General features: G+C 38.2%; 1 protein-coding gene across 2 annotated transcripts in view; it reads right to left on the bottom strand.

Annotated features, from left to right (window-relative positions):
• Positions 1-27,914, bottom strand: part of ephb2b (eph receptor B2b) — a 160,904-nt gene that overhangs the window by 31,954 nt on the left and 101,036 nt on the right. For both annotated transcript variants that reach the window (XM_079856698.1, XM_079856697.1), the window contains 2 exons: positions 7,828-7,983; positions 3,610-3,945 (listed from right to left, as the gene is read on the bottom strand). In XM_079856698.1, coding sequence (XP_079712824.1) covers positions 3,610-3,945; positions 7,828-7,983 — 492 coding nt within the window. The remainder of the gene's footprint in view (positions 1-3,609; positions 3,946-7,827; positions 7,984-27,914) is intronic.

Here is a 27,914-nt window from a genome sequence, read left to right as displayed (position 1 = left end):
TCCAAAGTGACAGGCGGAGCGGGGGTAGAACGTCCCAATAGCAGGGAGGAACTCCAGAAGGAAGAAAGCACGGGTTAGAACAGGGCAATGCCAAATGAAAACATATGGAGAACAATCTTTCTATAAAAATATATATAAAAGCAATAGCAATTCATTACGTAAAATGTATTTAAGGAGCCATATCATGGAAAATTTGATATTCCATGCTCTTTTGAAATAATAAAATGTACTAAGTAGACCTACTCTACTTGGTTTTTATACATAATCCTGTCTGTAACTGTGATTTATGTTTGCACCACAGTTTCACCCAGAGGACCAATACCTAACTATGATATCCTTGCTTAGACTAGTAAAATGCACTTCTACAAAACTAAAACTTTCTTGTCAGTCCAAACAGAGCATTTACTGTATTGACGACACAGAGCTAAATCGCAAAACATTACCACCCATATTTACACATCAATGACTAATAGGAGATCAGAAAGCTGCTCTGCCCAGAACGTAAGCACCAAAGTACACCCAGGGCTGTTACTCATTTCACATGCCAGGAGAATGTTTCTTAAAATCACTGCAACAAAAAAAAAAAAAAAAAAAAAAAAAAAAAAGATTGCCAGAGAGAAGAACATAATTGTCCCCCTCCCCAACAACAACAGTTTTTGACACAACATTTTTTTAGTGACATTATAAGTGTACTAAAATAATAATATAATTATAATTGTATGATAATAATAATAAAAATGTATCAAAAGACATCTTTTAGAAAATAATGGGGTTGAATTAAATGAAAAATTAAATTACAAATACTGAAATATTCAACCAAGACTTTTATTTTTTATTTGCAGTCCCAGTATGCTTTTATGTGCAGTAATGTAACATAAATGTAATGTTTTAAAAAAACGGCACAAATTCTAGGCGATTCTCCAAGGAGAATATGTGGACTCATAAAGCTTGGGGGGAAAACGTTGGCTTTTGTTTCAAAGATGCTGTTCAGCAGACTCATATGAAGAGAATCTAACAATTCTTCTGTTTCCAGCAGATCAGTCATTTCTTGTTCAAAGAAACATTGAAAGCCTCATCATTCAGCTCCCATGGCAGTTTCACATACGTTCATAAGTCCCCTAAATGTCTCAAGTGCACTTAGTGTTACTGTTGAGAGACTGAATGTAAAAAGTTGAAGTCTTTACAGGATCCCCCTGTCAGTTTATGAGAGCGAGTCTGAATACGCCCTTTCGCCTCAAAGACCTGCTGCGTATGTATGTTTTTCAACTCGAGTTTCAGTGACAATACTTAACGCATTGTCTCTACACTCAAATGTCTGTGATAATTGGATTTCAGTAGCTGACTGCATGAATGCGAGTGAACTTAGCTAGGAGAGAGAAAATAGTTTGAGTAGGTAATGTGTGCATGTAAACTAGTTGGTTATATACGTTTTATACTACGGGGCTGTTGAATGCTTGATTCTGATTGGTTGAAGAACGTTCTAAGTTCTGAAATTATTTTTAGGGAAACGCACGGCTAAAGTTCCAGGCAGGTCTTGACTGCATTAGTTTCATAAATGATTTTAGTTATTTCAAAGGTCTTTACAGCCCACAAAACTAAAACCCACAACGAGCAAATAAATATAGTAAACAATAGGATAAAAACAACCAATTATAAAATAATTGCCACAAAATTACGTTTTATTATGTATTTAGCATTTATTAGTTATTATGGAAAAGCACGTCTCTTCCTCGCGCTCTCTCCCACTCAAATGCACATACATACAGTAAGGACACACATCCGCACAGAAACGTGTTATCAGTGCTGATCTGACGATTTTATCAGTAAAATAGTTTAGAAACTTAAAAGCTACATGACATTTCTAACTAGCAAGATGCACTGCAGATAAACAAATTTTCTCTATTAGTAGACGTTGGTGCCAAACACTGTTGAGAGACGCACAGACTGAGGTAATTCACACACGCTTAATTTCTCTCTCTCTAATAACTGCATTAATAACTGCATTAGACTGCTAGCAGTTGCTTAAGTCTCCGTTACTAGCTTTAAAATGACATTTTGGAATTGGCAACAGAGGCTTGGGATGAGATGTATAAAAACAAATTGACCCACACATAAGAGCATTTTAAGTACAAAAACTTGGCAAACGTTTCGAGATACATCATGTTTTGAGGTGTGGTAACCGTAGAATAAGCGGAATAATTGACTCTGGGCCATGGAATTATTCAAAAAATAATGAACACCCGAGGTGCATTACCACCATTTTTCTAATAATTCAACGGCCCGTCATCAATTATCCCTTACATGTGTGATGATGAAGACACAACATATGCACATCTACTCAATCACCTCTCTCATTTTGCTTTGGTCTCATCAGTTGTAAACACTCCAAGGATAAAAGATACATCTCTTCAGCATGCTCTTTGCACAACAGATCGGTTAAAACCTCCCTTGAATGTTGCAAATGTCAGGAAATTGTTGAATTTTGAAGTAAGTGATGTCACAACCAATTAAAATACAGTCAACAATAGAACAAGGAGCTTTACTTGGCTAAAGCGGGGATGGGTTTGATGATCTGTCTGTAGCCAGCAGGATGAGGAACATAAAATAATGGCTCTCTGTTTGAGCCTCTAAGAGCTCCAAGTACCGATCTGGCACAATCAACCGCACATTTCATAGAGACACTTAAAAGTACAAATCAATGCTGCAGTCCCTCTGAAATAATTGGAACACAGTAATCTAAACCACAATGGCATCAGTGGAAAAAAAGCAGACTTCTGTTGCCTTTGCAATGGCAGCTTTTGATTGTACTTGAATGTCTTGAAGGCATGGCTGTTGCTTCAGGAGGTGGAAGAACGGTTTGTCTAATCAGTAGCAAGAAGCTGTTTTTCATTAAAAGTCATCATTGGCTGGAGAGATCCTAGGCTCCGGATAATCTGTCTCACTATGGTTTGGGTCTGATTCAACGTGGATCACGTTGAGTTTCTGGGAATTATGTCTAACCTCATGGTGACATGGTGGGATGTGAGCCAAAAAGTGTAATTGGGATGTAATCTGGAGGTAACAAAGCGAGTTACAGAGTATTTTGAGATCTGTTTAACGCACTATTACACATAGTGAGTTTAGACTAGTGGGTAAATAAACAATGAAAGCATAGATGGTTATGTGGTAGAGATTACATTTTCTAAAATAACTGGTCAGTGGTTTACCTGAACAACTAATCGCCTAATCTTAAATAAGCCCTTAATAATTAGGCTGGTTTCAGATTCACCCTATACTGAACAGACATATTTCTTAAGAAATAAAAAACTTTTAGATAGAAACTTTAAAACTTGACAAAAGCAAAAAATTATAATAGAATGCAATGCAACATCTTAAACAACAGCTAAAATTAAAATAAAATAAAGATAAAAATAACCAAATAAAATAAAACAAAACAAAGCATCATGACCATTGTGATCATGGATCATTGTATAAAAATACAAATTACGTTCATGTTTTTTAATAAAAAAAAAGAAAAAGAAAAAAAAAAGACCTGCGTAGGTGGTACTGTGGTACCAAAGCACCCAGTTGAGACCAAAAAAAAAAAAACCTGTAAAAGTGTAGACTTACCAGCCTGGTTAGTAGTGATGTTGACCGATGCATATTGGGGTGAATAAGGGCTCTGGTCTGATACACCGTTGACAGCCTGGACTTCGAATGTGTACTGGGTGTGAGCCAGAAGTTCACTTATAAAGACCCGGCTCTCCGTGAGTCCCAGCTGCCGTGGAACAAACTGCACGTTGTCCCCACAACGCGTGCAGCCCCCTCTGCCACCTCCGCAACTCTTGCAGATGATGTTGTAGACCACATCATCACGACCACCAGTCTCCCGCGGAGGATTCCACTCCAGCATCAGTGAAGTCTCATTCACACTGGAGATGACATTTTGAGGAGCCGATGGCACAGCTGGAAAAACAAACAAGAAAAATATTTTTACGAAAGTCTGAAAGAAAAATTATGTTACCCCTGTAAATGACTCAAAGAATTGTTGTCTGCCCTTTGTTTGAAATATATATTAGGGGTGTAACGGTTCTCTGTTCTCCACCCACGGTTCTGCACACACTAGCGCCGTGGTTCATTTAAAATCTGACGCCGTATACACATATGGTTTGCTGAAAATAACAAGATGTAAAACAGACTAATAGGCTAATTTAGTTTCTGACGATGGATCCGCATTCTGGCTTCCCTTAAACTTTGTTCAATGAGAGTGCTGTATGCTCTAACATGACCAGTCATTTACGCCGTCATCACCTGGGTGTCGATAGTGCGCAAGCACAGGTCAGACCTGAACAGCACACATTGCTATCAGTGTTTAAACTAAACTCATTTGGCAATTTAAACATTTAAAGAAGACGCAAAAGAGAACTTGCGCACGTTGTGAGAAGATTTGTGTGAGCACTCATCCGAAGCGTGCACATGGAAAGCCTTGCGCTCAAATAGTGCGCAAATATTGAGTTGTCATGGACAATTTCACACACAAATTATGTCAACATGCCCATCTTGGCGAGTATCCTAGCAAACAGTAGGTTATGTCTTAAGTGAACGTAAACAGTCGAGAAAGACAATGCATGTGTATCAGTATCAGTGTACTGGATCTGTGCATTATGGGCCCTATTTTAGCGATCTGAAAGTATCAAACGCGAAACACAAGTAACTTTGTGGGCGAATCTCGCTATTTAATCGCTGTTGCTATTACCCATATAGAAAAAAAATATATTGAATATATTTTAAAGTGTCAAAAATATATGTGGCATATATTCCAAATACATTGAAATATATTTGCATTGTTGTTCACTTATATTTATCATTTATATTTATCATATATCAACAAAAATATATGATGTTAAGTGTGAAATATATTTATATTTATAACATGTAATGTAAAATATATGACAAAATATATGGTCATAAAATGTTTAGCTTGCTAAAGAAGGGTCGAAAATGTATTTTGATCATAGTAATTCCTCTACCTTTTTCCCTATACACAACAGTAGGCAGTATATCCCCAGATATACTGCGCAGTGTTGAAGAAATTTCCACAGGCCGCCAAGGGACAACTGGGGACCGCTGTCAACTCAAAAATAGCTGAACTCAGATTTAAAATGAAATAAATAAAAATGTAAAAAATAAATTGAAAATGTGTTGTTTGTTTGTGAAAATGTTAACTTTTTAAATTTCAAAATATATTTCAAATGAAACAATTTGCAAAAGTTAAAACATATATGAACATATATGTTGTTAGTAAATATACTGTCTGACATATAAATATATTCACATATTTAACTAAAACATATTTTCAAAAAAGTAAAAAATATATTTACATATATTTAACTAAAATATATTTATTGGGCCAATTTCGAATACTTGCATATATTCCAAAAACATATTTCAAAATATATTCTGAAAATATATTTCAAATATATTTATTTTGTGTATGGGTATACCGGCGGGATAAATAACTCTTACGCCCGACGCAAATCTAAAATGGGTTGGTCTGAAGGAGCTACATTACTCATAGGTGTGGTTTGGGCGTAACGTGAAATAAACCAAACAGAGCGGTTCACAGTCGGGGAGACCAACGTTCTCGTCAGGGCCGTAAAAGACAGAGAAGTGACATCGTATGGGGATGGGAGAAACCCACCCAAATAAGCTTCGGTTAAACAGGCGTATAATAATTTTGGTAAATGCGTAAGCTAGATTTATGCCTATTTTTTCACATCTTCATGGACACCACAATGATTTCCCTCGTGTGGAATATTTTACCTTGTAATTATGTATGGTTTGCAAAAATGGCAACTGCTGCGTCTGTGTGTAGATAAGAGAAGTGTATACGCATTGTGCACACGCTACATTATGGCCAAGCATGCGCCCTTAAAACAGCATCTGAATAATGTGCCACTGAAAACGCGCCACTGACTTTAGACTAGGTTTTTCCTGGTCTGTGGCGGAATTGTTTTCTGGAACTGCAAAATAGCACCAGGGAATGTTTGCGCAGGAACACGCCTCCTCTTTTCGCTGAACCGCCCCCGGGAGCGCAAGTTCATTCCCTAATTTACCGACGTGCATCTGTCGAGGGAAAAGTCCGCTGTGCGTCGGGTGCAAAATAGGAATGATACATGCGTTGTTGTTGTACAAAGTCAATTGCGCTGGGTGCAAGATAGGGCCCAATGTCTTAAAGTGACAGCAGCCTAATTTTCCTGCTGCTGTCTGTGTTTTTAATGTTAATCAAACAACAACAGACAAGGGAATTACTCACATACTTTTATCTAGAGGATAGTAGCGTGACAAATAAATGAAGGAAGGTGAAGGAGATGAAAGGATCAGTAAATGTGAAGTCGGACTTGAACTCCCAACACCCACTTAAACTTCCCAGCACAAATGTGTCAGAATGTGTGCTAAGCACTTTAATTTTAATTTTCAGATGGGTAGACAGAATAATAAAATGAAACAATGTACATTGTGTGCAATTCCATGTGTATTTCCTTGCATATTTCCATCATGCTAATTTGAATTATGATAACATCGCACAAATCACAGGCTTACTTGGGTCTATTGAGAATTTTTTTTTCGAGCTGTTCCTGTGTTTGTAAACATCATTTGCATTTGCTCATGCACACACAGCACATTTGAAGAAGAGTAAGAGCACACCAAACAAATACACCTCCGAGATCTCGTCCTGACTGACAGCCCAACTAAAGCTAACAATACCCTGTGTTTATCTTCAGCCGGCATGTGCTCCCAATTACTGTGGGTGCTCCTCTAGGGCCAAGTGAGGTAATCAAGAAACAACCCACTGCCTTTTGCCCTTTTAAAAAAGCCCCCCAAAAATGAAGCCTCCAATTGATTACCCATTTACAGCTGTGAATCATTAAGAGCCATCTCTGTCTTGAAGCTCTGTCGCACGCAAAACTGTTTCTAAACATCCCATTCCCAGGTTAGTGGGCGGTAAAGGCTGCCGTTTCCTCTCTTTAATCAGGCAAAGGCCCACTGAGCTTCAACTCTGCGACACGATGCTGCTCTCTTATTCACAACAGCTGCTCTCCTCCCAGGGCCAGGATTTTGCAAATGGCTTTTGTAAAAAAGCTCTCGTTCTTCCCTTTCTTTCTCCTTCTCTGCCCCCACCTTGCCTTTTTCAGGAAGAGACAAAAACATGCCGTTCACAACAACATAAGGAGCTGTCTGTCTCTCTTTTCTAGTCTTCATGGCCTCATCTGTTTCAATAATAGGGCCATGAGTAATTTTTCTCTGCCTGATCTGTAGTCAGTGGGAATGAAGAGAAAAGGCTGCTGTTTGCAATGGTTTTGGAAGAGAGGTGTGCTGTTGACTATGCTGTAGGGGTAGAAAAGGTTAGGAAATAATAAAACTTTCCTAACGTTCTCCCATATGCATCATTGGTACATCTTATCCATTTTAGTGATTTACTTTGTATTGTTGGATTAGTTGAATCAGTTTGGATTTTGGACCAAGCTAAATATATTCACGATGAATTTTTGTAGCAGAATATTTAGTTAGTCAGAAAACTTAGAGACATTATATCTTAATTTTGTGCAAGATACATACTCAAAGATTAAAAATACTCTATTATAATATAAATTACTATATATATATATATATATATATATATATATTTTTTTTTTTTTTATATATATATATATATTTTTTTTTTTTTTTTTTTTTTTATATATATATATATATATAATTTATTTATTTTTTAAGACATCGAAAGTTCACACTGAAAGTTCAGAAATAGGCTTTCATGTAGATTTGGAAAAAGCATAGAGGACGCACTTGTACAGGGCATCTCTAAGGGGTCAGAGTCTGTGCGGTAATATCCATTTCGGCAGACGCAGTTGGTGGCTCCGTCGTTGGTTGTGCGGCTGTTGATTGGACACTGCAGGCATTTCTCGTCACCTTGCGCAGTCTTGAAGAAACCTGAAGGGCATGCTGAAACAGAGACAGAGAAAGGGATGAGAGGAGGGCAAGAAAGTGAACTTTTTAATATTACATGATTCCCAAGTGTCGGAGGACACTAAAGAAATGATGGGCCACTGAAGTCAAACTGAAACACACTTTGGAGCACTTCACACATGTAAAGAGAAGCAGTATAGTCAGTTAAACATAGCATGTTCAGTATGGGCTGAATAATTCAAATCACGTGCTCTTTCATGACACGCTAAGAGCGTTCCACTTCATGTGATCTGCTCATGGATGTCCTCACTTGGTTGATTGTAGAAACAGCGTGTAAAAGACAGGGGAAAAAAAGGAGAATAAGGCCAGAAACAGTATATTCATGTACAAATACGCAGATTAGCGTGCTTCAGGTCTCAAGGATTGTGACTCCTCTTTTCTTGTTTCCTTTTGCTGTACTTTTCACCTGTGACACCCCCCACTTTACAACCACACATTTTGGAGTGAAAGAGAACATAAAAAAATAAAACATGTAGGGTGTGACTTGATTTTATCAACAGGGAATTGATTGGATTGTGAAAAGCAGACCTCCAAAGCCAAAATGCAGCAGGAACTGATTTGCTGTGGATTGTAAAGACCTTTGAGAAAGATTTTGAACTGTGGAGGTCAAGTTCACTCTTGGGAACATCTCATTCTCAAAATAATGGTAATGTTTCTTTTCAAATCTATATTTTTTTGCTGCTATTGTTAAGTTTTATTACGTTAAACAAGGATTAAAGTGATGTCCTTGTATTGAATTCACCCGACTGGATGTTTTTTTGTTTTTTTTATGTTTTAGGTTGTCTATCCCCACAGGACCACCAATGTGTATTAAGAAGGGAACAGGGTAATGTTTGATTTACATTGACTATGTTTGTTGTTTTAATCACCGTTGCTCTACCAGAGAGCAGGAGTGTATTTTCATGTGTACATACCGGAATTCCCTGGAGGCCTTTCAGACCTTGTGAGTTTTCATGTTGTACTTCTCTGTACCAAACAAACAAAGCACTTCCCAAAGAGTGGGAAAACTGACAAGCACTTGGCCCGGATGAACAGCACATTGCTGTGGAGTACATCCCCAGCACTAACCCAACCATAAGCGCAAGAGAAAAAGACCACAGCAAGTGACGGCCCACATCCACACACATCTGGAAAGAGAAGCCGCCTTGGCTCGCCAAGTTTGAAAAACCCTGTCACTCCATTCCTAATGGGTGACCTTGCTTCCACGCCAAATTATTTGAACACACCTTCAATATCTGAACCGTTTTAGAGGAGCTAAAAAGCAATAAAGCACAGACACTTCGGCCTCCATAGTCTAAGCTGGCAATCACGGCAAGGATTTGTGCAGCGGGCCGGCCAAGGAAAATGTCTGTCGACGGGTTTATTTGGAGAAAGCAACTCCAGTCAGGGTTCAGCCGTGCTCTTAAACATGCACAAATAAGCTGGACTGTACATCCGTTGAGGCGGTGAGATCACATTCTTTCAGCTCAATTACAGGGGGCAGAGGTTAACTAGTGCCCAGTGGTCATTAAAGGGGAGTCTGTTATTTCAGTGAAATGTTTCAGACAGAAAGGGTGCTATTCCCCATTTCCTCTGACCTGCTCGCCACAGACCGTCTCTCTTGATCCCATTTCAACACCCTGGCAAACCACAGGACCAGCTCAGCATCTAGGAACACTTTAGACTGCCATGCACGGACACACAAATACATGTTTTTACATTCCCTCTTTGCACTCAACACATCCGCACTCATTTTCTTATTCCAAAAACACCCCCACTCTTTCTCCCTCTTAAGAGTTTAAGCAAACTTAGTCTTTCCCAAATCCAGCTGACAGGTTTCTATAAGCCTCCACCAGGAAACTAACAGCCCAGTTCCCCAGAACACACACACACACACACACAAACACACAAACACAAATGTGTAAAAGCATGGCTAAATATCCCATGTGAATAAACGAGTATAATAAACGTTTAGAAATGGATTGCTGGAAAAAATGCACAATGTGAAAGCGATAGAGGACCTCGATATCACCTAATATTAGATTTGACATGTTTTTCTTTTCAAATGATTTATGGCAAAACTAGCCGTGTGTAAAGTGAAATATGAGGCTTGTGTGTTCGGAGAAAGTGTCATTGGAGTCACAGAGACAAGCACAACTGCAAAGCTTCAGCATTTAAGATTAAACTCGGACAGAAAGGTAATCAAAAACAGCAATGGAAAGCAGACTGGACCCAAATGGACTGAGATCAAAGAGAGAGAAAACAGGAAGAGATGGAAAACTGCAGCAAGAGTGCTTAAAATAAATCTGCTTTTGTCCCCTTGTCTATTAATGTATTTAAAAAATATATTTTAAATCTTGCTCTGTGATGAGCAGGTTTTTAATTTTTGAATTAACTAATTTTATATATATTTTCGGGGGCACAAGGTCAAAAATGTCCTCATTAAACAAATGAAATTCTTGCGGGGTAAAAAAATAACCTTTAAACTCCAAAATGAAAAATGTTTAGCATATTAGCTTATTTCATAAAAAAATTATTGTAACAAAACTGCATATTAATACAGTATTTTTTGGGGAAAAAACGTTGCAAAATAAAAGTCCTGTAGTGTGACCAACAAAGTCATGACTCATGTGGTCCAAACAAAATAAAAAATAAATAAAAAAACTTGATGTCATATGATGATGTCATAGAGAGGACCCCTGCAGACAGAAATTAAAACGTTCTTGAAAATGGTATAATAATAATAATAATAATAATAATAATACAAAGATTACATTTCTAAGAACTTGGCACAAGTGTTTTAAACAAGATGTTTGCGTGTATCGTCATTGACACCTTATCTTGCAGGTTGACATACGCTAACTAGTGTTGAAGGGAAAATTGTGCGCATTCACTACAAAAACAGAAACTGAGACGGCCCGATCCTCCCTCCATTAACTCTGCCAGTCTCCTAGAGAGGGTTAGCCTATGCCACGCTGACGAAGGAAGGGGGAGGAAGGCACTGAGTATCCGCGCCTGACTCCACCACTTGCCATCTGGGCATGACCTTGCATGTCTCCATACTTGCTTCCAGATGGTTCCATCCAACCAAGGGAAATAATGTCAGCCGTGCTAAAAACGTGGGGACTGTGCTAAACATGGCTGTAGAAGTGTACGACTCTGCTCGCAGAACTACCCTGTGCGGAGGAATGCAATCGAGAGAAAAACCGTGTCAGCTGTAGCCCCAGGGACGATAGAAACCCTGATTAAAGAGCACATCAGTGCTTTGATACAGCTCACATCCAGATTAGAATTGGTTGCATTGTTTGATCACAATGTTTCTCTTGCAAGCTCAGAATGGAAATAAAGTCTGTTGTTTTTTTTTTTTGCAAAATTGAAATCTTTTTGTATAGAAAAAACAAATAATGACACTTTTGAAATTGAAACACTTTGGACCCTTTGGTCACTTTTTTGATGAGAGTGATTAATCTGGTTCTGTAGCAAGGAAGAGATGAAGTCATTTCGAAATACGTCCTTTGCTGAAAAGATCAGCTTATTTACAGCATTAATTTACAACAGCCGGTCCATGCAGGTTTATACTGGTCTAGCTGACTAGCATTGTCTTTAAGCTGGTTGACTAAGAAAGTCTTAAGCTTGAGAAGAAACCTATGGTGACACCAGCATCGTAGCAACTTATGCTAGTGACCAGATATGGGTGTTTCTTCACAGCTTTATGTAATTTCTACCACACTAAACAATTTTGCCCCTAATAGTCTGTGTCATTTCGAATAAACATGTAAATTACCAACTTAAAATATCCTCTTAAAATAAAAAAATATATTATTTACATACAGCTAGCTATAAAATTAACCTTAGTAACACAAATAAGTTGCTCACCAAGTGCACTTGTATGACCAATATACAGTAAAAACAGCAATATTGTGAAATAATATTACAATATAAAGTAACTGTTTTCTATTTTGATAGAATTTTTTTTATTTATTCCTGGGATGGTAAAGCTGAAGCAGCCATTACTTCAGTCTTCAATTAAGGTGTTAAACTGAAAAAAAAAAAAAAAAAAATTAGCGAGTTCATTTTGACAGCCCTGAATTTAACATAAAAATCGTCTAAGCATTGGTATAATAGTGCAAATTGAGAAAAAAAATTATCCAGTTATAAATAATTACATATTAATTACCAATGAGAAAAGTACAGAGTTATCAGTTTATTTTATAAAAATCCACAAGGCCAAAAGCACTTCTAGTTAAAGAAACACCCATATATTGTCAATTTTATCCAGAACACATCAAAGAGGTTCAAGACCCGCCGTCAAAAACTTAGTTGTCGCATTTCAGTGACTACGGGTGAGAAGTATTGAACGCAAACTGCCTGGCACTCTTTCAAACCTTGCCTTGCTTGTGTTTATTGCCTCTAATAACAAGTGCAGACCGAGGAAAAGGTAGCAGTGGCATAATGGCAGGCTTAGTGGGCTGTGTGAGTGAAATCCCGTTGTGAACATGTGCTCGGGTGCCAGAACGCTAGTCATGTTTTATTACAGGTAATTCGCTGCCGATTTCAAAGATTGCCAGAGCGTTTTCATCCAGTCTGATTTACGTAGGTGCTAAAGAAAGAGGCGTACACGCAGATGGCTGTATGTGCGCTGGAGCCGGTTGGTAGCGGAGCAGGAATGTGTGTGTACATGTACCGGCGGATATGGCTGCGTCCAATTCAGGAGCCAGGAGTGCAAACAACACCGGAGCCTTTGGGGCTGGCATTTCCATCATGGCTGCCTGTGCATTATGCTGGATTCTCTACAGACACTAAGGGCTGTACACAGTGTCTAATCCAGCTAAAGTCACAGTTACTTAGGGAAAAAAATAATAAACCTGGTCACTCATGTGCATATGCAATGAACATTTATGTACCTCAACCCATACACAGTCACATGTCCTTTGTTCCCCACCAGAACAAAAAGGCCTCTTTGTCTGGAGTGACTGTAGTGACAAACTCCCCTCCCTTTTTTTACGCTGCCCGTCTATTCAGCCACTCAAAAGCTGGTTTGAAAGTACTGCATTTAATGAAAGCTATATTAAAGAGAGACCAGGGACAGAGGTGTGTGTGTGGGGGGGGTGGGGGGTTGGGTGTATGTGTATGTGAAGAGAGAAATGCATGGAAAAGAAAAACAGAAAAGCGAAGAACCAAGGGATGCTCGGTTTTGTTTGCACAGCAAAAAATGTGCTGAAAGCAGGGAAATGGGGCAGAGTCTGAGGGGTTTTCTGTATGAATGGGGGAAGTCCTATTGTGACCAAGGGGAGCCGTGTGTGAAACAGATGGGTTATGTGTTTGTTACACATCATCATACAACTGCTTTAGAACAGCTTTATATTTAATCAAACCTCAAAATTATTTTCAAATGATCTGGTAGAGCTTAGAAACCTTCTCATCTATATAAAAAAGTAATATTAGGAGGAATAAGTCTTTGATGATGTATAAAGTTGTCCAAATTAATAGAATAAGCAACATTTAGGGATGCGCAATATATCAGTACCATATCGGTAGTTGTGCGATATTAGATTTCTTAATTTATCCAATATTGACCAATACAAATTAATTGTGCATGCTCATTTAATTTATTTTTACATTTAAATTACCTTTGCTGTCATATAATAATTTTCAAAAACACTAATATTTTAGTAACACTGTTATAATGTAATATTCAGCAACTCTCAAAATGAATATCAATCTTTCATATTGTACATTATAATGTTGTGATGCCTAAATTCACTTGCATTTAAAACAGCTGACTTTAATCTTTTAATGTTAATTAATTTAGACAAAATAGTGTTGAATTATAATTAGTTATCACTTATAACACGCAAATCAGTTTCAGCTTATCACAGAATTGTAATATTGTGCAATCCCTAGCAAAAACAGACCTTGTTCTTTAATGATATTGTGGATATTCAACACCATGCAATATGCAAATTATGCAATGCGACTCTGAATGGAAGTGTCCTGATATAGTTGGATACTAGTAGAAATTCCTACTAACATCAAAAAGAATTGAAATTATACTGCTTTTACTAGTAGCTTATACAGTGCGTGCAGAATTATTAGGCATGTTGATTTTCTGATTATTATTTTTTTCCAGGCACATTTTTAGCACTTATTTTATCTGTAAAAGAAACATGCCTAATAAATAAGGCATTTTTCATTTCCAGCCTTCATGAACAATTATATATCACTTTTAAATGATTAAATACAAAATTAATAGTAGTTATTACGATTAATGTGGTTTGGAATTGGTAAAATGTGCCTGGAAAAAAAATATGATCAGAAAATCAACGTGCCTAATAATTCTGCACGCACTGTAATATGATCAGAATATTCAATATAAGAATATGCACAAGGCAGGGTAATATGAACAGCCAAGAGTGGTCTTTTGAATTCTGCTGAAATCTGCTGTTTTTTTTACGCAATTACATGGCCACAGGTCTACACATGAAAAGGTAATACAAACTTCATCATTCACCATCTCAAGAGTGCGAGAGTTAGCGAAAGAACTCAGTTTGGAAAAGCATCAGTGGGTCTTAGAATTCAATTAAGGCTCAAGCCTGACCAGCTAATTCAATCAAGACTGTGTGAAAGCAATTAGACAACTGGCATTCAGCTCACCCCACCACACGAGCATAAATTACAAATTTATTTCCCTCTCTAGGTCTTCTTGTCTGATGCAATTAACATGCCAGGAACATGTCTGCCCAGTATGTTAGTGAGGAAGCAAGCCGTGTTCTTGGGAATAAAGGAGAGCATCAATGATCTTCTCAAGGTCTCTCAATGTCAACTCTGACTCCATCAGTCATAGTAACTGGTAACACAAAAAGGGTTGAGTTAGACATAGGTTAATCAGTGCCATATGCTTGGCTGTCTTACCACAGTATGGTCAGAGTAGACACCATATTTAATTTGACATGAGCAAAATCGGACAATGAGGGACAGAAGAACAGCCCATTTAGTTTAAAATTTTGAAAAGTCTTTTCAATTTAAAGTGGACAAAAAAATGCAGACTATTATGAATAAATACAGGTTATAAATATTAGATATGACCTAAGGCTTAAAAGACATGTTGAAAAGGCTACTCAGAGTACTTCTATCCTTCACAACCAGGTTATTTTTCACGTCCAATTACATTTGCTAATCTATTCTGACTGAAAGACTCTGCTACAGAGTTTCTCAACTAGTTATGATGTGTTAGCTACAGAGAATGAAAAGTCTTTGACAGACACAATAGCCGCTTTTCCACCGCCGGGCCGAACAGTTCTCATTGCAAAACCGTTCCATTTCGTGCAGCTCCTGGCCAGCCGGCACGGTTACGGTTTCATTTTCCACTGTGGGGCAGATAACGGCCACCCTTTGGAATGTAATAAAAGCGTCAGTCATTGCCTTGGTAACGCACGCGTTTACAGACGATATGAGATGTAAATAACACCTGCGTTATGGAGGATGATCAGATTTATTTGAACTTTATTATTCATTTGTGTTAATGTTGCTCAAATAGAGTGCTTAGCCAGCTACAGAGAAACTGGTAGCTAGGCAACAGACAAGTGACCAATTCTGAGTTGCGACATCACTTCACGTATTCTACCAGCACGGTTCAGCCCAATTTCACACCGCACAGACAAACACCAACAAACACGTTTGTTGGGTTTTACCTGATCAGTGTGTGTACCCCTGTCGGCGTCTGTTGGCGTTGGTCAGGGTTTGGTTTCATCTGACTTACCATGTTCAATCAGTGTTTGTTGGGGCAGTGTGAACATGAGTTATTTTTCATAAAATTCTAAATCCAACTGCCAACTTGTTTGTTAGCGTTTTTTCTGTGCGGTGTGAATTGGCCTTTAGACAACAGTGCAAAGAATTCCGTGCCGAGAACAGTTTGTAATCGTGCCGTACTGTACCAGGCTCAAGTGGAAACACAACTGGAACCGTTCCTTACCATTCTAAGAATCGTTTAGTCTGACAGTGGAAAAGCAGCTAATGCCAGGAACACACTTAACGACTAGCTGAAACATTCTAAGACTGAACTGAACACACTGACAGACTTTTCAGCGACTGGAGCAGATTTTAAACAACGACTGAACGCAACTGTCTCTAACTTGGGCATGATCAGTCGTAAGTATCAAATTACATTCATAATCGGCCTTACAGTCGTTAAGTGTGTCCCCAGCTTAATGTGACAAATATTTGTATCTAAATTGTAATCAAAATTCTGACATACACGTGCAAACTTCTCATCAAAAATTAGGGGATACATCCTGGTGTCTGTGTCCAATCTTGGCCCCTTTGCAGTTGTTAGAGCTGTCTTCAGACAGGATCTGTAGCCCAAATCCGCCCAGCAGGCGCCGCCGCCACAAATTAAGAGCACCGGTGGAGTGTGTGTGGAGAGAGATTACAGGGAAATGTGTGTGGCACCTGGGAAAAGAGCTCTGTGGAGCGCCTGCAACAGCTGGAATGTGCCTATGAGCGCGCTTATGTGTGTGCGGGCGTATGTATGCATTCGTCTAACATGCATGCCTCACATTTTAGATCAATGCATGGTCCCCACATGTTGCAGTCAATAAACACATCCAGAGAGAGAAGGAAAATGCAAATGCAAAATCTATTCTAGCTCAAAAGGATCCCCTGACATCTGCAAATGGCTGAAGTGAAAAGGTGTGTGTTGTAATTAGAATAGATCAGAATTGACAACTTACTGTACTGTGTATGGCTTTGTCTGTTTTTCAGTAATCAGAAAAAGTGCCCTCAGACAAAAAAAAAAAAAAATACTGCGGTTGCCAACTTGATCTATTATGCTTATAATAAACACACACACATTTATAAGTATTTATGGATATACTTTTATAAGTTTGCTAAATGCATAATATAACAGTATAATAATAGAAAAATAAAATTTAAAAACACAACAACTTCACTTTTAAATTCATTAATTTAGCTTGAGAAGGCACAATGCAATTTCTAAATTCACATTATATTACTTTTTGTATTTTCATTTTTAATTAAAAAAATGTATTTTTAAAAATTCTTTATTAAAACTGCAAAAGACACCGGTTTTCACAGAATGACTGTCTAAACACAGATCCATCAGGTCGGTCACAGAAATGTCTGTTTAGTAGGTAAAAGGACAAAGAGGGCAGAAGGGACACAGCAGAAACGCTGCCTCAGCTGCATTATAGGCCTTTACCGTAATGACAGAGAGAAACAGGGCCCAAATGGTCCACTCTCTTAGCTCCTTTGTTTGTTGTCCATAATTTGAAAAAATGGCAATGGGCAAATTAGTATTTTAGAGAGGAAGATGGATTCTGGCAATCATCAGATCACAAACATCCAGACATTGGAAAAAGGAAAACACAAAGTGAAAGAAATGGATTTCTAAAGCTATATCTGTAGAACAATTTTCTGTCATCCACAGCAGTCTGAATTACAGGAATCTAAAAAGGCTGCTAAGAAACAGACAGACAAGGATCATTTCGTGTAGGTGGATTGCTTGACAGAGGTCACACTAAAGGCAGACAAAAAAAAAAAATCTGTACACCACCACACACAACCATTTTGTACCTTCACTGGAGTCTGTTGCAGATGGTTGGGGAGGGGCAAAGCTCAGCAGCCACATTTATCTCCATTAAAGAGCGATTGTCAATCACAGCAAGCTGTCCAGTGAGACAGAGTAAAAATCTTGGAGATACAGTGAACTCTTGGGTGACACTCAGAGCAGTCAGATGGGGGCCACAAAAGGATGCCCAACAGACACACAAACACAAAGACCTCTAGAAAACACTAAACTCCAGTTATCCAAAGCTCTCAACATCAACCAGACCCTTGGCTAATTTGATTATGTTTTCAGTTACTACAAATGTAATAGACTCAGCCCTGAAACAAGCTGGACTTGGTGATCACATATACTGCAGCCACGGCTCAAACCAAACCTGCGATAATTTTAGAGAAGGTCAAACTACACAAGCATTGCGTACCTTTCATCCTCTATTGATATGACACGGCTTCATCTGACACCCTGATCTGGAAATCGGAGGCTGCTATTGTGACGACAATGTTACGGCAATTTGTAACTGGAATGGGTTCTGTCTACAACTGTCCTTCCCTTTCCTCTAGGGAAGGAAAATGAAAAGACGTGATGACTGTGGTGGTCTCGTTTTTTAAGATCTTTGTCCACCTTTGACATCTTGCCCTTGGTAACAGGTTACAATAGGCTACGCCCTCTGCTGCAAGATGACACGGCTTGTTTGTGTCTTACTACTAAAAATACAACTAGCCATTCAACATTATGATGAAATAGCCCACCGTAGCCTAAGGCACAAAGGCCAAGCCCTTTATTAAGATGATAAACAAGCAGATGAATCATGCAATTTTGGTTCTGAACACTCATGATAGCTGGATCGACGCATCAGGACGCTTTATGAGTTTTGACTGTGCCTGTCAAAACCTTGGCCCAAAAACTCCTAACATGCCCTTTCCTCAAGGACGGGGAAGTTGCCAGGGCAACCACAGCCGTTGCCATGCAGGGCCCTCCCTGGTTGTGCATGCATTCCATGTTCTGGTCAAAGGCGCGAGATGCCTCTTTCAGGAGGGGCGGAAGGAGAAGGGGGAGGGCTCTCCTCGCTGGAAACCAAGGTGTCTTCACGGCAGAATCAAAATAAAATTGGAGGAGGAAGAGGTGTAGTTCTGAAAAAAGGAAGCAGCGTGAAGGCAAACAAAGAGAATCAGTCAGGCAGATGGAAATGGGCCTAGTTTTCCTAAACGCAGCTTTGAATCGCTGCGTGGCAAGGCAATGTTTTTCTCAGAAAGAATGGAAGGCGTTTGTGAAATTATGCCATCGAAATGTTTTTTTACCTTAATGCTTTAAACTCAGCCGCACGTACAAAAATCAATACAAACACAAATAAGTCTTCCGTTAAAAGGATGGCATTTTTTTCCACGGGTAAATAATAGCTGCAAAGTGGGGAGTCGGCACTTGATGAGAAGCAGAAATGAAAGAGAGAGAGAGATTTAAGGAAATTGAGAGAGTCAAAGAGAGAGCGACAGGCAGTGAGACAGACAGGAAACGAGGGGGCTCTATTGTTGCCCGGCAGATGCAGTGTCTAATTGACAGAGACTGTCTGTGCAGCGTCCAGTGACAGTGGCGGCCTCAAGGTGGGGTGCGAAATGATGGGCAAGCTGCATAAAGGAGCTGTATGTTCCCTGTCAGAGCGGACAGCAGGAGAGGGAAAGGAGGGGACGGCTGTGGGGCAGAGGATCTAGGGAGAGCAGCTGGTGTCCAATCCTGTTGCGATCCCTTCCTACAGATATGAACGCAGACATACACACACACGCAGATGCAATCGAAATGAGTCTAGTCGTGTTCATTCGATTCCAGCCTTGTTTCTGTAGCAAATCCCAGGAGGGTATTTATGTAAGATTATATCAGTTCTGACCAAAAGTTTAATTAGCCTTTGGGGAATCCGACCTCTATTATCTGTTTAATCTGCAAAAACAACAGCTGCATAATATCTCCAAATACACACAGAACCTGTTTTTATATATCAATATCATATCAAAATCAATTAGTGTCAAAGTCTGTAATAAAATGTTATTAAAATGAATCAAAATAGATTTTATAAAATATAACTTTTTATTTTAAATATTTTATAAATAAATAAACACACACACAAACAAGCGCTTGCAAAAGTGTTCTTTTTCACATTTTGCTATGTTGCTGCCTTATTTTAAACTAATTTAAATAACTTTTTTTCACATTAATCTACACTCCATACACCATAATGACAAAGCAAAAAACAGATCTGTGACAACTTTGCAAATATATTAAAAAGAAAAAAACTTTAATAAATACAGTGCATAAGTATTCAAACCTTTAACTCAGTACTTTGAAGCACCCTTACAGCCTTTTTTTGGGGGGTATGATATGACAAGCTTTGCACATCTGCATTTGGTGATTTTCTGCCATTCTTCTTCTCAGACCCTCTCAAGCTCTGTCAGGTTGGATGGGGGCTATCGGTGGACAGACATTTTAAAGTAGTTGAACAAGGCAACAACATAACAAAATGTGAAAAATGAAGGGGTTTGAATAGTTTTGCAAGCCACTGTACATACACAAACACACAAGTTCAAAAGTTTAGGGTCTGTAAGATTTTTTGCTTTTGAAAGAAGTCTCTTACGCTCGTCACGATTGCATTGATTTGATACATTTTTTTATATTTTTATATAGATTTTTATATGAGAAGTTTGCACGTTTTACGTGGTTAAAACGGTTTACAAAAAATATTAAGCAGCATAGCTGTTTTTTAACATTGATAATAATAATCAATGTTTCTTGAGCAGTAAATCAGCATATTAGAATGATTTCTGAAGACTCACGTGACATTGAAGACTGGAGTAACATACTGAAGATTGGAGTTTATAAACAGACAGACAGACAGAGAGACAGATAAACAGACAGACAGATTTCTTTGCACAAAATGATGAAAACAAGACATTGCATGGATTCAAGTAAAAAACCTGTATCAAACCACGTCGATATTCAGCATTTATTGTGTGCCTCCCTGAGGCGTCTACACCTGCATTTTCCTGGGCGGGTATTGTTCGTCTGCAATTCATTTGAAGGGTTTAATGGTGGCTATTTAGGGGTGGAATACATTATAAGTGTCAATCATCAAGGCAAAGAGAGGTTGCGCTCCTTAAGCACATATTCTTTACATGCATTGCATCAATTAATTAGCCTATAAATTATGGGTTTTATTGAGAAAGAAAAAAAACACTTGCCGGTGTTGTATGCTCCCCTAAAATGTCTTCCCCTTCACCACTGTCTGCTTAACCCTGTTACAGAGACTCTGGGGCCGGCTCTGTAGTCCTGCATTTGTACCAATCAATGGAGCCTGTTAAAAGCAGACCCTGGGGGTCAGGGAAATTAAGCGGCTCTGCTTGTGTGGAGAAGGGGCCAGACCAGCACGAGGTGCACGGGGGATGAGCAATGCTTCTCTGTTGCTATGGTGACGGGGTGCCAAACTACTATTCGCAGTCTCCTTCATATTGGCCGATCAGTCCTTTGAGAACAATGGCATCTCCATGGCATGGGGAAGGCCATTATATAAATGTTAGGCAGAAGTATGTTGAAGAAATTGGGATTTATATATTAAAAAAGATTGCTTTGTCAAGCTTGTCAGGGCAGAGGTTTTCAAACTTTTTGATGCAAAGGCCCCCCAAATGTGATTAACTCCTTGTGGGACCATCCTACTAAAATACAAACGGCTATATGCCATCATGCACAAACACACATTTAATAAGCATATTATTATTATATACTGTACATATTTAGGATATTAAAAAATTCCATTAAACTAAATGTTATGGGAAAGATCATAGAAAACAATTACATGTACTAAATCAAGTTAAATCTATAATTTTGTAAATTACTTCTAAAAGCCCTTAAACACACACAAGTACAAAAATAAAAATATAATAAATAATAAATAAATACACATCACCTTGAGGGCCCCATATTAAAAACCCCTGCTTAAGTTAGGCTATTTTCTAGGTCAAATCAATGGCTCTCAAAAGAACAATTACGTGTGTTTTTATTCTTTTTGGACCACACACACTAAGAGCATGAACTGACCCTCCTAAAATGAGTTCACACTGGAATGAAACATGGGACATTTTTCCCACAAAAGATAATGTGTGCTTGGTTTACTGTTGTAAGGAGACCATATCTCATGACAAGTAGCTGTAGCATTTTCGCACACTCCATTATGTTCCTAAAATCCCACCTGAAAACAATATAATCATTTATGAGACCACAACACAACTCGTTTCCGGATAAACGAGTGTGAGAAATTCACTCATACGTCTATGCATTACTGCTGCTTTAAACACAGGTGCACATATCACGTAACATAATTGTCACCGTAACTTTCTCACTACACAATGTGCCAAACCCCAAAATCAACACGATCCTTCCCTAAAAACATTTCAACTTCCAAAAACACTAAGCATTACCATGGGAATGGAGGCCAAGGACATCTTGGAATTCAGCAGAGTCTGATTAGGATGGACCAATTAAGACAGGTCCAGCTGTCAATCATCATAAACTGCAAATTCATCAAACAAATGCTGAACTCACAGAGCCACAATTGAGACATTCCGAAAACATGTACCTGTCATATTCGCACAGACTGGTGCAGAACTCAATGCCGGGCCCGTGACAGCTCATTACTGTAATATGAGCTCATGGTGGTTGTTTGCCAGAAGGTCACTTATATACTCTGTGTGAGAAATGAGTGTTTATATATGACTTATATATAGAGAGATATTTATTTCTTTGCACTTCATTTGTTGGCTGAAGAATTTTAGCATGAGGAAGAGCAGTTGAGTAAATATTGGGTAAACGCCAAGTAAAACATTTACGATCACATGGACGTAAATGCACACTTACTGGCATCGAAACGAGTTTAAAATCCCGTATTGTGACCGCAAAAGGTCACTTAATCTAAACGAAGCATAATGGGACCCCCGGAGGTTCAGCCCGGAGACCGACTGTGACTGAGAAACTAGCAGGATTAGTCTAAGGTTTCTGGAGCTAGTAGGATTAACCCACAAGGCCTGACAGGGCCGGTTGGACGGACACACTTCACAACAAAGATCTTTCTCCCTGGTGTAAGAAAGACATGACAGTTGGATGCTGCTCGGTTACAGGGCCACATGCGGCTAGCCAGGACGTACCGCTCACAAGACTGCCTGCCAGAACAGGGAGAAAAAACAAGACAGGGTGAAACAAAAAGCACAAATAGCGGCATTCAAAGATAATTTAATGGCTTTCAGTAGATTGCATCAGCAAACCTTAACCAATGTGATGGAATTTAAATTGGGGGTGGATCGTTTAATCCCAGCTATGGAGCCCGGATGAATGATCCGTGTCCGAGCATGGCTCTGGTCTACTTTGGCTTTTGCGTACGCTATGTATAAACACAGAGGTCTCCATCATGCTTTACAATCTGTGACGACATCCACGGTCTTTATGGGCTGGACCTGCTATTTAAGGTCCAGTGACACCGAGCTGAACCACAACTATTAAGCAGGCGCCTGCTGCTGGAGGCACATAGTGTTTTGAGCTGAACATGCTAATTGAGTCTATTTCCAGAGAGCTTGAAGCAACCTGGGCCTCCCAAAGGGTCAAATACCTGCTTATCAGCACAACTTACAGGTCATGCCCAGACAGGCTCAATTAGCCAGCACTTCAGCTTTGTATAGGACGACTCCTGCTTTCAGCACACACGCCCCATATCAACAGAACCAGGGCGTCAACAGGGTGACAAGCAGAACTCTACAATAGCCTGATTGTGGCCTGTGCTGAAAAGCTAAAGTGGGATACTGGATGAAAGATGGACCCTAGTTGCAGGAAGAGTGCTTTGTCTGGACATGAAATGCATGTTGCTAACACTACCATTTTAAAGCATGTGTATCACATGCAAAACTATGCAATCATGACAATGGGGGATTATACAAAGTAAATAAGTTGATTTTCTCAATTACAATTTTTATTTAAACTTGAACTTTTCAAGTTTCCATGTACCGTGAAATAATGGCAAGAAATCAAAAAATTTGCCAAATTGACAACTGAAATGAATAAAATCTGAATCACAAAATTGTGAATAAGAACAGAATCAAATCTAACTGATAGCTTGTGAAATGGAACTGAATCAAAATAAATCGTAAGCTTGTAAATTGGAATTGAACCAAATCTTTAAATCTATATCAATACTCAGCCCAAATACTGACAGTTTGGACAATCAGAAACCAAACATTAGTCTTCAAATCCATCTTGCATATTCCCTCAAACATTTTACTGACAGACAAAGTCAAATGTTGCCCTGTAACAAGGACATGGACTATGCCAACAGCTCTATGTGCAGTGTCAAAAAAACAAACCTTAGAGGCCAACCTCAAGTGTCTGAGCCTGTGCTTTGAAGCATTCTCAATAACTTGTTTAATTTATATTTATTTCTCTAGCAAAAGCATCTAAAACAGAACATACTGTTGGCATTTACGTTTGAGGTCTTGTTGAAAGACCTCAGACATGCTTGCACAACTACTTATTTTAACTAGTCAATGGGTCAATGTTTACCTTATGCAAATGACTCACGCAGTGCAGCATCAGCAGTCTTTGCTGTTTCTGGCAAGTTCTACGCAGAGTTGATGGAGAGTGTGAGTGGAGAAAATGTTGTGCAGCTGAGATGATGAGGGTGAGACACCAAAATGTGCAAAAGGTTTAGCCTGTATGTGAACACAAATGAATTGAAGCCATCCAGATGTACACAGCACCAGCGTGGTTCACTTATAATGTGCTTTGTAAATGCAAATAGCTTCATGTTCACCTTTGCATCATTTCAAATATCCTATAAATAAATGTCATATGCATTAATTTTACTCTAGGGTGAGTAAATAGTGACAGAATTTCATTACTGGGTTAACCATTCCTTCAACATCACTAGATTTTACCAGTCATTGTTTAAGAATGCAAACAATTGTATGTCGATACATATAAAACGCAATGCAAATACTTCTGAGCACATGATGAGCATCCTTTACCTTTCTAACATCTAAGCAGCTAAAGAGATTATTTAGCTTTAATGTGTGCACTAGATGGCATCTGATATGCTGCTGTGAGTGGGGGCCATTCAAAAGTTGAACTTGGAACTCTCACAAGAACACGGAGAGGGAGGGACCTGGGAACTGTGTTGTTATAGGACCAGGGTGTATTCATTAGTGGGATCATCTGTACATAAACAAGAATTAATACACGGAGAAGGTATGGTTGTGAATCCACTGCCCCATTGAAGATCATTGCTTTCTGGTGGGCTTTGTTATTGAGCCAAAGTGATCTGTTATCAAAATAGGTCAATGTGTGAAAACCCTGTCCCCAAATCAATATGTGTCATTCTATTTATGGTAAAAGGGTCACAAGGAGGAGCTGTTATAGCTGTATGGAGAGGGAGCGACATCACCTTACGAGCTTCAGTGTCAGTTGGCACTTACTTTAGGTCTCCACAAGCCTTTTTTCCACTGAGATCGAAAAATCTCCTTTTGACTGTGCCAAATTTCAAAGTGTCAAAGTCAACCATGTCCCATGCCGTTCAAGCCCAGTCAATGATTTATTATGCTCACTGTCATTTACTACTTACATCTAATTCTTGCTATTGATAATCATGGATGATTGAGAAAATTGCAGAAATTTTCCGAAAGTATTATGCACTGCAAGCTAGGGCTGGTCGATAAATTGATAACGATAATTATCACAATATAATTTTTCTCGATAAAATGACAACAAGAGTTCAATAAATGTTCGATATCATTTTTAAGCGCCAAAAGCGGAACAAAGCAGCGCTTACTAGAGCAGATGCGTTTACTTGCTGATAGATTGGTCTCGGTTACGTGACCACTAAACAGCGCCGTGAGATCCAGTGAGAAGCACTTGAATTCAGCGAAGAACACAAATGCCTCTGTGATTTAAAGTACTTTAAAGTCAGATGAAACAGCTCTGACATTGACAGAAAGGAGAAACGCTGTGTGCAGTGATACAGTCAGAAGGCTTTTCAATCTACATATTGCCATTACTGTACTAACTGGACCATGGTATTGTGGCAGAAATGTGGGATATTCAAATAGAATTTTATTATATTATTAATGCACACATGTATTAAATGTATTAAATGAGTAATGGAAAATAATTACAGTATTTTTCTGTGATTAGGCTATAACATTTGTGCATTTATACTACACGTAACCTATTTAAGCTACTGTTTTTCATACAAATACCATGGAAACAATATAGTTACATTTTACCATGGTAGTGAGTTGCTATGTGTGTGGTTTTAAATGTGGTTATCATGATCTAAATGTATGCTACTATGGAAGACCAATGGTTAATTTCAATAAAACCCAAACAGTCAGAATATTTACATTTTACCATATTATTTTTATTTTTATTTTTTTTACAGATGTTATGGTTTTTGTTAATAAACATTTACATCTGCATCCTAACTCAATCAACTGCTGTCAACTCAAGCTACTGTCAAATGTGCATTTATAAGAGACAAAACATTTATTAATAAAAAATTATTAATATTGGAGCCTGCACTGCAAACTGTGCTGAAGATACGTGCCATCAAAGTCAGGCAACACAAACCCGTTTCATGACTTGAAACAATATCACCCGTTAGCACATGCAGAAACCAAAAAAATCATTTTTCTACTGAGATATTTATTATTATTTACAGTATTATTATATTTAGGAAAAATGACTGGAAAAGTGTAAAGAATTCAAAAACGTGAAGTGTTTGTCATGTTCTTCTGACAATAAAGAGTACTTTAAAAACAATTAGCCTAATGGTCTGGTTTCTACAACTTTCCCTTATGAGCAAAAATCTGCCTTTAAACTTGAAAGAAAAGATAGATTAGATAGATAGATAGATAGATAGATAGATAGATAGATAGATAGATAGATAGATAGATAGATAGATAGATAGATAGATAGATAGATAGATAGATAGATAGATAGATAGATAGATAGATAGATAGATAGATAGATAGATAGATAGATAGATAGATAGATAGATAGATAGATAGATAGATAGATAGATAGATAGATAGATAGATAGATAGATAGATATAGATATATATATATATATATGAACAATTTTAACGTCATACTTTTTTTGGGCCATATAGCCCAGCCCTACTGCAAGCTTATTCAAAGTTGTAAAGAAGAATACAGTACAACACATCAGCCAGTTTAAAAAAAGACCAGAATGAAGGGCACATAGCATGACTCTTTGATCACCAGGAGCTGTTCAATAATGCTAATGTGTTGTACGGGACCCAGCAAAACCATTCATCATCATACAGCTCTATTAGACAGGACAGCAATACAAAGTCCAGTTTGCCCCCACTACTGGGCTGTTCCAGTAAATATAAGGATAAAAAATATAAATATAAGCAAAGAACAGAATGTATGCAGATGAAAAGACACACATAAATTAAATAAATATATTTTTAATTAAGAAATGAATACTTCAATCCAGCAAGGATCCATTAAATTGATTAATAGACATTTATAATGTTGCAAAAGATTTCTATTTTGAATAAATTCTGTTTGTTTTTTTACTTTCTAGTCATGAAAGAATCCTGCATGAATGCATCATGATAATAAGAAATGTTTCTTGAGGACCAAATCAGTATATAAGAATTCTTTCTGAAGCGTCATGTGCACTAAAAGTAATAGCTGCTGAAAATTCAGTTTTGCCATCACATGAATAAATTATATTTTAAAATATATAATATATATATATATATATATATATATATATATATATATATATATATATATATATAAAACAGTCATTTTATATTCTAATATAATTTCACAATATTACTTTTTGCTGAATTTTCGGATCAAATAAATGCAGGCTTGGTCAGCATCAGAGACTTCTTTCAGTCTCACCAACCCCAAACTTATATATATTCTGTCAGTGGCAGTCTGAGAAAGCAGTCTGCGTGCAGCAAGGCCTACGTCTCAGTACTGTGAAAAGAGAAATGTGGTCTTACAGGCATATTTATCATTGTTGGTTAGTCTCGACTAAAGCTATGAGTTTGTTTCCTTTTTTCTGCTTTCCCTTTGGTTTCACCAAAAAGCTTTTACGACAGCCCTATTTTCATACTTAGCTTGCAAAATGCCAGAGGGACAAAGAGAGTCATTAATAACAGGCTCTAATCCATTCCTGCCGGTCCTCCGATCCTAAAGCCGGCCTACTCGTCTGAAGCAGGGCTGCCAGTTTGGTGAGCCACTGTGGTGCCACCACACAGTCTGCTGGCACCAGCTTGAGAAAAGT

The sequence above is a fragment of the Squalius cephalus genome, assembly GCF_949319135.1.
Source record: "Squalius cephalus genome assembly, chromosome: 22".
Lineage (NCBI taxonomy): Eukaryota > Metazoa > Chordata > Actinopteri > Cypriniformes > Leuciscidae > Squalius > Squalius cephalus.
This window is presented reverse-complemented; position numbering and strand designations above follow the sequence as displayed.